This window comes from Myotis yumanensis, unplaced genomic scaffold (genome assembly GCF_028538775.1).
Source record: "Myotis yumanensis isolate MYYU_CA2020_CCGP unplaced genomic scaffold, mMyoYum1.0.hap1 SCAF_4, whole genome shotgun sequence".
Classification (NCBI taxonomy): domain Eukaryota; kingdom Metazoa; phylum Chordata; class Mammalia; order Chiroptera; family Vespertilionidae; genus Myotis; species Myotis yumanensis.
Window position 1 is genome coordinate 54,902,226 of NW_027223755.1, and position 15,045 is coordinate 54,917,270.

The 15,045-nt window shown below is 42.5% G+C and overlaps 1 protein-coding gene across 2 annotated transcripts in view; it reads left to right on the plus strand.

Annotated features, from left to right (window-relative positions):
• LNPEP (leucyl and cystinyl aminopeptidase) overlaps nucleotides 1-15,045 on the plus strand; it is a 102,516-nt gene continuing 87,471 nt past the window's right edge. The window contains exon 1 of one of the 2 annotated variants that reach the window (XM_070412374.1): nucleotides 1-80. Coding sequence is in view for 1 of the 2 variants with exons in the window: in XM_070412373.1 (XP_070268474.1) it covers nucleotides 4,098-4,116 (19 nt within the window). In the remaining variant the exon portion in view is untranslated. Of the gene's footprint in view, nucleotides 81-4,028; nucleotides 4,117-15,045 lie in introns of those variants that run through there. The other variant, XM_070412373.1, reaches the window with a different exon arrangement.

A 15,045-nucleotide genomic window follows, 5' to 3' on the forward strand; every position in this document is an offset into this window, starting at 1 on the left:
AAGAGACAGAGCGAGAAGCTGAGATCTTGATGAGGTTGGGGAGCGGTGCCTGGAGTCTGCCTTATCTCTGGACTTGTCACGTGAGCTGATAAATTTCCTTATTTTTTAAACCAGTTTATCAGCATTTTGCTTTTGTGTTCCAAAGCATCCGAACTCCTATAGAACTATTCTTTCCTGATAACCTTTCACTTTATTTGGCTGAATCTTTTTGCTAATGTCTAAGCTATACAAGAACTCTGTTGGATAATTATTCTGTCGTTTTTTTTAGAGCTCTAAACATTGCTTAATTTGGTATAACCTCAAAAATCACTAATAGATGCTGAGCATGTCTGCTGCAAATGGGTTACAGGGTAATGAGATGCTGACTCCTTTGGTTCTTGGGATGGCTGAGTAGAGTCTGGTGTAGCTGGAAACCTCTTAGTGCTCGTCGTGTCCTGGCAGCAAACAGCATCCTTCATTTCCTTAAGAGTCCTGAACAAATATTTTCAAATGTGTACACTGAATGAATGTATTGTTTATTGCTTATTTCAAAATAATTAGAAAGTTTATTTAATAATGCTAAACCTAGAGTTGACAGGGAATATCAAGAAATTAAGTTGGAATATCAATTAACTAATGGAATAGCTGTCTAGTACTAGCCTGAAGTTAGTTGTATTTCTCTTTACTCCATATCCGTCTCACAGATTATTGTCATTGATCCTAATGTCCCTGTGGAAATAGGGAAGCAACAACAAACTTCAGAGCTCTGGTTTAGAACACAGACCCCCTGAGTTCCAGGCAATGTCTGCCACTGGACTGTGAGTAAATCCTCCAACCTATCTAGACTTCAGTTCCCTCACCAGGCAAAGTGAGGCTTGGATTAACTCATTCATGGCATACCAATTGCTTTATTTTGATGGGGAAAAAAGTTCCTATATTAATTGATTAGCAAGTCTGTTGCTTTTTTAAAAAAATAAATGTGGTTTGTTATTCAGGGAGCTCATATTTTTCTTTTTATGCTATTTATTATGTTATACTTAGCCTTCCAATTTTTTTGGTTTTCAAATCTTAAATGGTAAAAAGCAAGGATTCTGAAATAGTAAATGGGTATAGTAGATAATGTCTCTCTATTGCCTCTGATAATCAATAGTAACTTCTTAATAATTTAAAGTATTATGCCCTTAAACTAAAGAGGAAGTTCTGTGTGGGAGGATTGAGGCAGTTAAAGACTGAACCATGATAGGTTTCAGTAGTGAAATTGGCTTTATGAAATCAAATGTAAAATGTTATCTAAAAAAGAAAAGCAAAAACCATAATAAAACAAAACAAAATTCATTATTATTTGAGGGGAGGTAGAATCCTGAAACATTTTAAGTTTTTATACTTTTATCTCCAATTCCAAACCACAGGTCTTTAAATGCTCCTTAATCTCTCTCTCTCTCTCTCTTTCTCTCTCTCTCTCTCTCTCTCTCCCCTCCCCCCCTCTTTCTCCTTCCTTCCTTCCCTCCTTCTCCCTCTCCCTCTCCCTCTTGGCAAAGAGGGAATAAAGAAATTATTGTCTCTTTGCCAAAGAAATCACTGAAAGACATGATTATCCACCTATATTTACTAGTGCTATGATGAAGCATTTTTATCACAAGTCTCTGCGGAAATGAAGTATTTGACAAAACTCAGGATAAGGTGTTCCACACTTAAAAGCATGATAGACTCTCACTTACAGGCAAGGTGAGGGGATTTAACAAGCGGTGGAGTTTTAAATATCTCTGATACTAAGTACTTTGGTTGCAAAAATAACTCCAAAGGGATATGACATGACCTTAAATACAGGGGAAAGCCTCGTATCTAAACAATTACAATGTGTGGGGTACTTTTAACAAAATCCAGCCCTGCATATACTATGTAATATCTGAACACTGATGCACCACCTGGTTCACTTCCTATTTTCAGTTAAGTTCCCTTAGGTGGGGGTTGGGGGAAGCCTAAGGGCTGAGATGATCTTTAACAGCGGGGAGAGAGCAGCTTTGAGGTGTCATTTGATGAAGACACCTTCCCTGTTCTGATCACAAACACATCGTTCAATATAGAGATGTTCTCTGGGAGGGCGTTCCACATTGCAGGTGAACTAGAACTCTAAATACTGTTGCATCCACTCCCATATCAATTCGAAAACTATTTGCAGTTATCTGGGAAAATTATTGCAGTTATCTGGGAATACAACCCTTATACAGATAATGACCCTATCTGTTTCATGCCGCTTCAGTTCTTGAGAGGGAGGCTGATAATAATTAAGCAACAAACAAAAACATTGTTTTACAGCGTAATGAGTGCTCTAAGGAAACTAAGCAGTAGACCATGTTTCTGCTTAATTTCGATTGTGTGGTCAGGGAAAGACTCTCTGCAGAGGTGACATTTGAGGTGAGACCTTAATGACCAGAAGGAACCAGCCGGCAGAGTACCAGGCAATAACAGTTCTTGCAGGAGGAGCATGCTGGATGGAAGTTGGCTACTTCCAGGAACTGCAAGCAACCCTTTGTGGCCAGAGCAGCGAGCACGTGTAGGAGAGATGAGGTCCCAGGGCTAGAGTTTCGCTTTTATTCTAAGCGCAATGGTTAGCCACTGGAGGTTTTAAAGTGGAGTGGAAAGTGCGTGAGTGGATACAATTGACATGTCATAGGCAATATTGCACTTCGATTTTTTTACTTCTTTGACATCTAATTTCTAATTCCCGTGCGGGGCCAGGGACAGCCAGCCGCCCGTGTACCAGGCTGGCTGCGCTCCCGCCGGCGTGTGTGCAGCCCCGTCCCGCGCCACGCGGCTGACAGCCCGGGCGCAGCCGGTGACAGTTGGCAGGCGCCGTGAGGCTCCGCCGAAGCCAAGCTGCTGCAGGGGCTGGGGATGCTGAAGAGGAGGGAGAGGAGGTGGTGGCAGCGTCTGGAAAGGCCGAGGCCTCCACCGCGAGAGTGGCGGCGATGCGCATCCCGACCCAGGGATGAGGGAGCCGCCCCGACGAGCCTCGCCGGGGCTCCCGGGGCCCCCAGTTGCTCCATCCCCAAGACTTGCCAGGTCTGCTCGGATTTGACATCGGAAACAATGGTATCGAGGGGCCGGAGGCAAAGGCGCGAGTGCCGGGGGGCAGGGGTGACGAGGGGAGCTTCCGCTGCTCGGGTCTAGCTCCGCCCGGCCCGGCGGCGGCACCCCCGGAGCCGCAGGTGTTGATCTGGGGCTCGGCTCCCACAGGCCTCCTGCCCACATCCTGCGGCGACCGCAGGCCTGGAGCCTCCAGCGCCGGGTTTTGTGACTCGCCGGCCAGTAGGGGCCGCTCCCGAACCTCAGCCCGAGGGCTGGATCCCAGGGGTCCCCGCCTCCCCTGTCTCCGGGTCCAGCCTCTGGGGACTTCTCCGCGGGGGGCGGGCAGCCGGGCTGGGACGGCCCCAGCGCCTGCTCGTCGGAGCCGGGGCGCAGTGCGCTCCCCGGGGCCCTCTCCCCTCCTGGGGCCGCTCTGCCTTTCAGACCTGGGCGCCTCGAGCGAGGCCTCTGCACTCACCATCGAATTAGCTAGCGACCCCTCACTCTCCCCCCCGCCCCCCGATCGTATGCTCAGCGGGCAGTAATTCCGGTCTCGGGGCCTCCCGCGTTTGTTTGGAGTCTGCTGCCGGAATGTCCGCCCCACGAGCGATGCCCGCATTTTCCCGCCGCGGGGCCGGGTTCCCGGCGCCTAGGACCGCGCAGCGCGGACGCAGGAGGCCAGCACGTTTGCTGAGCGATTGACTGCGGTTCCAGCCCAGGAGGGGGGGGGCTGCCTCCTACCGGGCGTGGCTGCACCCCGGCCCTGCAACCGCCCGGGCCCTAGCCCTCCGCTCCCCCCCATTTGGCTGCGGGCTGCCCGAGCCTTTCCCTCCCGCCCCACCCCCACCCGCCCCGCCCCTCCCCCCGCCTGCTCCGCAGCTCTCGCAAAAACCCGGAGCGGCGGAGCCCCCGAGCGGACGGGCGCCGCCCCTCGCCGCCTCTCCGCACTGGCCCCGGGCCGCGCTGGGCATGCTCAGTCGGCAGGGCCGCCTCAGCTCTCGGAGTAGGAAGCTGGGGCGCTCGGGCTGCGAGGAGCCGGGCCGGGGGGGAAGATGGAGCCCTTCACCGGTGGTGAGTGGGCGGACGGGGGGCGGGGGCCCGAGCTCTCGGGGACCCCGAGGATCGGGGGCCGTCGGAGCCCGAGGGGTCGGCGTGCGGTCGCCCGGCCGCGGGTTTTCTGCGAGGGTTTGGGGGCGGGGAGATGGGTCTGGGGGAGGCGGCTGGAGGCTGGGGGGTGGGGATCGGGCAGCGGCCGGCGCGGGGTTGGGGGCTGGCGTGAAGGTCGCCGCCTGCCCCAGCCCCAGCCCGAGGCGCGGGGAGTGAGCGGGCGGCCCGCCCCGATGCTCCGCTGCGCGGCCAGGTGGGCGAGAGGCAAAGTTTGGGCTGCTGTTCGCAGAGGAGGGGGCCGCGGGAAAGTTGGCAGCTCGGGTGTGCCCCGCAGAAGGCGGTGTCCGCCGCGGCCCCTGCGGAGCCCAACTTGTGCGCGCACCGGGGAGCTGTCTCCCTGCCCTTCAGCGAGTGGCCGGCGTGACTTTTCCTAATCGGACGGGTGGGGGCGGGGAGCTGCCGGTTAATTGCGTGGAAGGAAGGGAAACTCGGGGGAGGCGTGCTGGCCCCGCTCGGTGCCCCGGAGGTGCCTGCCCGCGCGGCTACCCTCCCGCCGGCGGCCGAGGCACCGCGCAGGGCGCTCAGGCTCCCTTTCCCGGCTCCCGATCGCAGATTTCCCGATGAAGGGTCCTTAACACCGAGGGCCCGTCAGCGCGACATCGCTGTGACTTCCGAGGGGGGCGTCGGAGGGGGGGCCTGCAGGATGCCTTACCGGCTGCCACGGCCCGCCCCTGACGGGAGGGAGAGAATAAACCCCACCCCGATGTAGAGGATGGCTTTTGTGTGGAACACAAGTGCCAGAGTCACAATGGAAGGGTGAGATGGCTAACCTTTTTTGCGACGTCGAGTATATGGATTCTATTTGGGGATAGAAAGTAGGAAAACTGCCAGTAAGGGGTAATTTACTCTTAAGTTAGAGAAAATTCATTCTCTAGTTGACCTGTGTCTTCCTGCCGTGGTGGATGACTTCAGGTAGATGGTTTGTCATATTATTAGAAGCCCAAGTCTACCCCCCTGTTTGGGTGGGTCGTTTGTCACCCGAAAGACGGACATGGTTCACTAAATCTCCCAACCCTCACCCTGACTTTGTTGTATGTTGGGATTCATTCACGGGCCTGCGAACTACGTAATGGTCTTCTCCCTGTCCCTGGTTCAGGATGCTTTATTCTGCTGCCATCTTTCTGTCTGTACAGTTGAATCAGGTTTAACGATGACCACTTTAATTCTGAATCTTCTCATTCAGGTTCGATTTGTAATCATGAAGGCTCTAAGAAGAGTCTAGGAAAGTTACTAAAGCAATTAAGATTTGAACAGAAAGGGGCCTTAAAGATCATCTAAGTACTTTGGGTTAAATATGTTTCATATAAATCATTAAATCCTTTCAAATGATTATTTCAAGGCCTTTGTTCTAGTTGAATGCTTGGAGCTTCCATCTTTGTAGGATTTTGAATGTGAAATTTCATTTAACGAAAAAAAAAATCCCCACAAGGCTGAGTCATCATTTGGTCAAGATCATTGCTAGCTAATTGGCTGAACCTGTGTCTACAGAAATAAAGTACATTTTCAAGTCTTAAAAATTGGGGCCTTTTCTCCCCTCTTAGAACAGGCTCCCCTACATATGAATATTTAGGAATTGCCACATTTGGGAAGGAAGTGGAAAAGTCTTAGAAAAACAAAAAAGAAACAATCCTTCAACTTTCATGTGAAAAATTGGATTTCTGATCCTTTCCTCTCAGATTTTGAAAGTCTGTGTTGGAGATAGTTTGGCAATGCATCATTTTACTTAATGTTTTAATCACTCCTTGGAGCCTTAGCTAGCATTCTTTAACAAGGAGAATAGAAAGTACAATGTCTAAAGTCAACATGAAATTAGCTTTTTAGGTTTAAGGTGGACTGTTTTTTTATTTCAGAACTTTTGAAGGATAGCTGTAGAATTTTCTAGTGTCTTCAAACAGGACATCTTTATACTTAATCCTTTTGAGTACAAAGCATACGTTCATTTAATTCTTCTGCCATAGACCTGGGCGTTCTGATACAGAGTATTTCATTATCCATAGAATTTATGATTGCAGGAATTATTAAGCTTGGTATTAACTCTTGTTACAAATTCATGCTCTTTTAATAAAACCGTCACCACTTACACTTTCTCATAGATCCCGGTATATGGAAAGAATCGTGAGAACTTAACAAAGACAGTTTTAGTAATTCAGGACAACATATCCTTCAGTTAAAATCTTGTCAATGGTTTCACCACCCTCTGACCTATAAATTTGTAAAGGAGGCAAGTTTAGTTTCTGTTTTGTCATTCTGGCTTTCAGTACTCATCTAGTCCAGTAGGGCTTTCTGTATTTTCCCTGTTAAAACTTGCTGCTGGTATGGTTCATTTTTCTTGATCCCTGCTCTCTGCCTGCTGCTGATCATGTGAACATCCTATGTTAACCTGTCCAGGTAAGACTGCCGGAACCCATTTAATATGCACATTTCCAGAAAAGACATACAGAGGAACCTTAGTGCCAGGCATTCCCATTTGGCTCAGGTCTTGCCCTTGGGAGGAACTACTGACTCTTATGCCCAAGACTGGATATCCATTCTGGCTTTGGATCTTTGGTGACTTTTTTTATGGGGAGAGAGATGTGCTAGACCAACACTCAAGATTGTTTTAACAGTAATTATTATGTCCTGTTAGGCAGGTAGAGGTGAAACTATTAGGAAGTAGTGATTTATATTTTACCATAACAAACAAACAAACAAACAAACAAACAAAAGTGACGTGATAGGGCAAGTAGTTACTTGATGACTATCCAGCTTCATTTGTCCTCATGTGCTTGTAGGGTTGGGGTATTTCAGGGCAACTTAAATTCTTGTTAAAGTAATGTAAATGCCAGGATTCAACCCCAGAATCTGATTGAGGAGGTCTGAGGTGTTGGGCCTAGGAATCTGTGACTTCGTTTTGAGGATGTTAGAAGTATTCACCAGAGGGAGCAAATTCAGAATTTGGAGGCATATTGACAGAGAAGGACTTCTTGGCCTGCATGTGCCGTGTGTGTGTGTGTGTGTGTGTGTGTGTGTGTGTGTTTCCCCCTGTGCTTTCTAAGCCTGAAGGAAATCTAGAGAATAAAAAAGCATTGATATTTTGAAGCCCCAGAACTGAAAACATAACAGTTTGTCATTTTTTTCATATGAACGAAGCCCCCAGAAATCACTGTAGTACTGCCAGTATAACCTGGTACATAATCAAACAGGGGGACTTTCCTGTCTTACAAAATTATTTTTGTCGTGCTTTTTTTAAATTGCAATCCAATTGGAAGTATTTCCCAACTTCCAAAATGAGAAGTCTGTACAAGTTAGATATTCATGGATTGTAAGGCAGTATAAAATTGTGATTTCATCTTTTCATGTTATAAATAATAATTGTCCTACGGTATACATTTTAAAACATTTTTAGCATCATCTATCAAAAATGTGAACTTACCACATTTTGTTTATATATTTTTTTCTTTTTTTCTATGATAAATTACCACATTGAGAGAAAACCCTTAAGAAATGGAAAATCTGAGTGTTTTTAGTCTGTGATGGAATATAAGTTAAATTCTGTTTTTAATCTACCTGTCTTAAGTTTTTATTTTAGTAAAGGGAAATAGGAGCTATTTAGGAATTGAGTGTTAACATCATTTAATAGTCTGAGGTTGAGGTTGTAACAACCTCCAAAACAAGAGTGTCTTGAGACAAGATAAACAACATATTTTACATGCAATTAAAACCAATGATTATCATTTATCTGTAGATGATCCTTGAGAACTCAGCCTGAAAGCTATATAACCAGTAAGATTGGTTATGAAGAAATCATCATATAGAAAATAAGCAAAGGGTGATTTCCTTCTCAGTAATTCAGATGCTATTTTTCGAAAGCCCATTACAAGTAGATTTTCTGTTAGGCACAGTTTTAAAAACCCCACAAACCTGTCAATAGATAATGCAAACCTAAATGAGAGAAATGAAATGGAAGAATCTAATTTTGTTTTCATGCTAATATAAAAATACAGAAGTAAAGAAGCAATAAAACTTCAAGAAAGTTTTCTAATTATGAAATAAATGTACAGGGTTGTCTTTATAACCTGTTCATATAACATCTGTCACCAGTAATTTCACATTTCTACTGTGAATACTCCTGTTAGAAAGCAGTAGCATTTTGACCCTTTCCATGAAAGTGTTAGGAAATCCCAGAAGTTGGGATGGAGCTAGGTTTGACCCCTGGTTCGTGGTAGTTGACATGAGGACGGACAGCAGTGCAACCGTATTCTGTAAATTTGTTACCCAATGTCTTGAAAACTGCAGGAGGTTGGAGGTGACAATAATACAACTAAGCCTTTCCATAATACTAGAGGGACAACTAGAGAAAGTTTTTCTTTTTTTTACATTTGAATCCATAGATATGCATATAGCCTGATACATAATACAGATAAATGATAATATGAGTGTTCACAAAAAAAAAGGATTGGGAATGGAGGGAAATTTAGGAGCCCTTTTGATGGTACAGTTCCTTGTATATCTAGTGGCCTTTGTAGAGAAGGCTGCTCATTGTCCTAGTGTTTCTGTACAGTGAATGTGACAATAAGAGTTCCTGTGTCAATGGAAGAGTGGTTAGGATTCCCCTGTAACCTGATTCATTATTGGAATCCATTTGTGATTGTCCTGGGAGTTCCTTAGGACTTCAGCTGTAAAGATCTTTTGGGAAAATTGGGACTTAAAAGAATTAATGATGAAGATGCAAGCAATGTTGAGATGTAAGGTAAAGGAGGAAACTGATGGGCAGAGATTTTCAAAATGGTCATACTTTGAACCTTGCAAATCTTTTGTTCAGAAATGAGCCTGGTTTAGGGAGCATGATACTGTTGTGTGAGGTTGAAAGACAGAATTAGAGTTGGAAGGGGGCAGTAGGTGGATCTGGTCAGACAAAAGAAATGGAGGGGTGAGGGAGATAAATGAGTTAAGATTGGCATTTGGAGGCCGTAGAAGGAAATAGAAAATATTTGCCATGAGTTTAAACGTACGATGTACTTCTCTTTTTCATAGTCAGAAAAGTTATAGTCACTTGTAAGGTAGGACTGTTCATTTTCATGAAAGTTTTAGATTTCAAGAAAAAAAATTTAGAGGACTGTAGAGCCACTGGCCTTGTGGAACCTTCCTGATAGCAGTCATAGTTCTTTATTGCCTGGTTTTACCTCACTTTTGTATACTGATGCTTATGGTTGAACAATGAGCCAATTAACTTTTAAAAATTCCAACCTCAGCATCTAAAGCAGTCCATTTGCCAAGTAAAGAAAACTCAGGCTCCCCAGGGAGTTTGGAAACAGTGGAGAATCAAGTTCAACTGTAGAAGATCCTTTGAAGTTCTTTTCCGTTTAGAGTATTTTTCTTAATGAAGGGCTTCCTGGTCATTCCTTCCATGTATTTAAGAATGCAGTCACCAAAACATAACTCAAGCCACTTGTCAGGATTTCTGTAGGTTGGGGGGCTGGATGGTCCAAAGTCTTCTCCAGTCCCCCTGTGCTTTTGAGGGAGGCCAAGCCAGTGATCTGAAACGAAGGGAGTGAAAGACTTCCTGATGTTTCTGTGAGGAGAACTTCATAAGCTGTGCGAACAGGAGAATGGGAAGTGCAGTGAGAGAATTGTTCTCTGTGGTTGGGTGTGCTCCTTTTCTTCCTGGATCTCACAGCGATGATGACCAGGACTATGTGGCAATGTTTCCCAGACAGCTATTTTAGGTGTCATAGAGGAAGTTCTGGTGGGCAAGGAGGCCTTGGGCCATAGTATTTCTCACAGCTGAAACTGTTATTTATCTCCCCCCCCATATTCGTATTTCTTTATTTATTATTTTTTAATTGTTTTATTGCTTAAAGTATTACAAAGAGTATTATATATGTCCCCCCCCCTTTTTTTTCTCCCCTTGACCTTCCCCTAGCCTCCTGTACCCCCCAGTGTTTTGTGTCCATTGGTTATGCTTATATGCATGCATACAAGTCCTTCGGTTGATCTCTTACCCACCCCCCCTGAAACTGTTTTGTGTTTTTTTTTTAAATATATTTTTATTGATTTCAGAGAGGAAGGGAGAGGGAGAGATAGAAACATCAATGATGAGAGAGAATCATTGATTGGCTGCCTCCTGCACGCCCCCTACTGGGGATCGAGCCCGCAACACAGGTATGTGCCCTTGACCGGAATCGAACCTGGGACCTTTCAGTTCATAGGCCAACACTCTATCCACTGAGCCAAACCAAACCGGCTAGGGCAACTGTTATTTTTATAAGATTTAAAACAGTTGTTAGAATATTCATTAACTCAACAGCATTGTATCATCTCAAGATTCTCTTTAGAGGAAAAATGCATGGAGATTAGTGGGAGTGATTGAGTAGAGTAAATGTTTTAAAAGATCTTTCTTTAAGTTGTTTTTGGTCATGTGATTTGAAAATAGAAAGTAGTGTAGTACTTGTCTAGTTTCTTCTTCTCCTGTAATTGTTGAAAGGGCCTCGATGGTTTAGTAAGAGAGGCTGCTGTGGACCTTGGGGCTTGATGGGAGAAACTAGTGTGTCTTAGGTTTATCAAGATTATGTCCATGAGTTAGGGATGGTTCCCCCTTATATGTATTAGCAGTAGTTTTTCTGCTTTCAAAACTAAATTCTAATTCCTAACTCTTTGGGCCACTGGCATTGTCCTTGGCAGTACCTAGATTGGGTGGCTAGATTAAGAAAACAACTCAGAGCATAGGGTATTGGGTGTTAAGGGGAATAAGAAATGCATTGCTCTTTAAAACAGCAACCTCACTGCCATCTGCATCAATCCAAGCTCCAGTTGGAGGAAGCACACAGAGAAATGATTGAATGTAGAAAAGAGGGTCTAGTCCAGGGGTGGGCAAACTTTTTGACTCGAGGGCCACAATGGGTTCTTAAACTGGACCGGAGAGCCGGAACAAAAGCATGGATGGAGTGTTTGTGTGAACTAATATAAATTCAAAGTAAACATCATTACATAAAAGGGCACGGTCTTTTTTTTTTTTTTTAGTTTTATTCATTTCAAACGGGCCGGATCCGGCCCACGGGCCGTAGTTTGCCCACGGCTGGTCTAGTCTGACGTGGGGTTTAGATAATAAATATAGCGTGTTGAGTTAGACAGAAATAAGCACACATTCACTAAAGTGTAGCTACCTTTGTTTGAGTGCAGTTATTTGTTGCAGTTGTGTACATAGTTCTGTTTTAATTAATTGCCAATTTGGGAAATGCCGTAGAGCAGTGGTTCTCAACCTTGGCTGCACATCAGAATCACCTGGGAATCTTTTTAAAATCCTGATTTCTGGGCCTCTGGATTTTAAAAAGATTCCCAGGTAATTCTAATGTGCAGCCAAGGCTGAGAACCACTGCTGAAGAGAGAAAGATTGGAAGAAATCATGCATAGAAACTTTTCTTGACAGATAGTCGAATGACAGTGGTGATTGGTAGAAAAAAATGTGGTTATAGTCCCAGACTTTTGGATAATCATCACTATTTTTTTTTAAATGGGTTAATAATAAACTGACCCTTAGTAAGTTGTAAATTGATGGCAAAGTTTTTGCTATAGAGATTTAATACTATCATTTACTTGTGTTTTACCAGTTTGATGAGATCAAGTCTAACAAATATATTCACCAGTTGAAGTACTTTCTAACTCATAGCATTCTGTATACATTGAAGGGTTCTTATAAATGTCTTTCAATGATATACATTCTCTACTAAATCACTTATAGGTATTCATTAAACCTAATGCCATTTTCATTTTAAATAAGGTATTACGGTAGATTGAGATTATTTTGAAACTATATCCAGATAGTGGATGGAATTAAAAATAAACTTTTTAACTAGTTCTTTAAAAGGTATTTGCCTGAGAGATTAGTGAGCATAAATATTTAGGCATCATTGACAATTTCAATTGCTTTTTTTTTTTTTAATATATTTTATTGATTTTTTACAGAGAGGAAGGGAGAGGGATAGAGAGTTAGAAACATTGATCAGCTGCCCCCTGCACACTCCCCACTGAGGATGTGCCCGCAACCAAGGTACATGCCCTTGACCAGAATCAAACCCGGGACCCTTGAGTCTGCAGGCCGACGTTCTATCCGCTGAGCCAAACCGGTCAGGGCTCAATTGCTTTTTATAGCTAAATCTTTCTAAGCGGTACCATCAGGATTGTCAAGGACTATGGGACCTATGTTATGATGATTTTTAAAAATATTATAAACAAGTTTGATATAAATATTAGGGTTTTGTAATTTAGCCTAGGAAAAGCAAAGAAAATGGAAAATTAAGCTCAAATAATTTTATTTTGCCCATGAGGCTATTGGCTAACTTTTAAGTGAAAAAAATGGCATATCTGATCATTTTCATAATGATAAATATAAGGATAAAGGAAGCAAATGCTCTTAGTAGTCTTTACTGTTTGGCTGTATTCTTTAGTCCATGGAATATTATGTTCCACTTGTTAACTTGATGCTTTTTAAGTACCCTCTAGCCAGAAATTTAACTAGTGTATTTTTTTTCTGTGCAATCTATAATGGTTTTGAATGCCGACTGTAGAAATAAATGGTTGTTATTAGAACTTTGTCCATTGTTGTAAATTTTATCCTTCTTTTGATTCTATATTAATTCGATTGTGGATAACAACCAGAGAAAAGAAATGCAGAAATATGTATTTATTGGGATATATTGTACAAAAGTTTTTTTGAAAAGGAATGCCTTGGGCTCAGTTCTGTTTTATTGAAATCAGATAATAATGGGGTTTAAGTCTACTTAATTCTGTTTTTTTCTTCTTTTCCTCAGTTTTGTTTTTAGCTTCTTCCTTTTTCAACCATGCTAATAGTTTTTCTTTAGCTCTTATTTTTTTATCACCACGAGTAAACATAGAACAAACCAAAATTAGTTTTCATGTCGCCTTGCTCTATTTTTCTGTTGGGGAATCAGGAGTAGGGGGTCAGAGAAAAAGCATAGAGTGAATAGTTTAGTACAAATTCTTCTTGCATAACATTTTAAACTGCCTCAATTAACAAGTATTTTTTTTATTTGTTTTTGACATGTCCCCACTTACCTCTTTTTTAAAAGATAATAGTTTTTAAAAAGATCGCACCTTCAAATAAGTACATTAAAATACACACTAACTGTATGCTAACTTGTGCCAAACTTTGTTCTTAAAGCTGGAGTAAAAATGTGAATGCAGCATGGTCTCTGTTTTTGAGGAGCTTATAGTCCAGCAGAATTAATTTTTTTAAAAGATATACAGACATACAAAATAGTGCATTCTATGAGAAAATGGCCTGGCTTCCAGAAGCACAGGTCCCATCTTCTACCACTTTCCTTAACTCTTGGTTTTGTACTTTTGTTTTTTCATTTTGTAGATCTGTCATGATGATCTATCTATCTACCTATCTGTCTGTCTATCTATCTAACTGTCTATCTCATTTTGTAAGACTACTGCATAGTGTAGCATAATAGAGAAGAGCAGTTCAGATGGCAGCATTCAAATCCTGGCTCCTCACAAACTAGCTCTGTGATAGTTAATTAAGGATATTAGCAAGATGTTTTACTATATTTAGTTTAAAAACTAAAATGTGCATAGAAACTCAAACTCTTCATGTTATTAGCTGAGGTCAAAGATACATGGTGGTTTGACATTCCAGCCATAGAGATTTTCAAAATTGGAGAACAAATGGTATTTCTTGCATCTTGTTTACTAAAGGCTTGAGGCTAGTATAGAAGGATTCTTTCCATTTCATATTTATTAACAATTATCATGCACTTGTAACACTTTCAGGTAGGTGTTGTGTAAGAGTAGAGGAACTATTCATTTCTATATTCAATCTGATTCTGGCTTGGATGTGTTTTTCTGGTTCTTTAAGCAAATGTAATATGCAACACCTCATTATTCATACAAGTAGAACTTGTTTCAGTCTTAGATTAGGTATTAAATACATTTTGTCTGTTAGGTGGGGTTGAAGTAGTTAGGAATTTAATACAAAAAGAGGTAGTGTTAACATGAAGATATAGAGTAAGGTTATTTCATTAACTGGTACAAGGCCTGTATTTCATAGGTACCAGGGATGCAAACAAATACGTCTGTGTTTAAATTCATACCTATTTTGCTATGTTTTCTCACAGTAGGCTTAATAAGTAGCTAGTTTTACTAGTGAATTTGTATTTCTGCTAGTGACTGTGACAACCTTATTTTATTATTATTATTTTTGCAGAAGGATTGTAACTTGCCAGCAGCTTTTGGCTCTGAGAATCTGTTATGAATTATGGCAATTTGCCTGCTTACCTCCACCCTGCCAGGAGTCTCCAGAACTGTTCCTTTTTTTCCCCTCGCTAAGATAATACTTTCAACTTCTAAAACATATCAGGCAGTGATTTTGACCAAATAGCAAGCTGAAGAATGTAAGGAAAAATCATTCAAGTGGCTCTATGGAAGGATTGCATGGGAACAGAGTAAAGGCATTTCTCATCTTGGGCCTCATTTGTTCCTGGGAAACTTCAGGGTTAAGAAGATAGTGTTTTTCCACAAGAGTAAATTATTGGAGCCCATATTTCTGCCCAAAGATGCCCAAAGAAACATAAATGGTATGTTATGAAAGCAAACGTACCAGTTGTTTAGGACTTCATTTTCTAAATGGTTAAAACCACATTTTGACTTGTGTATAAAGAATGTATATATTTATTAGCTAAAAACCACCAATTACATAAAATAAAAACACAATTCTCTCATATTTGGTTGCTACTAGAGTTGCCACCTAACATAGTGTCCCACACATATTAAATGTTCAATAAATGTTATCTGAGGCTAGTATTACTTCAAATAACTCCGAAACAAATATTT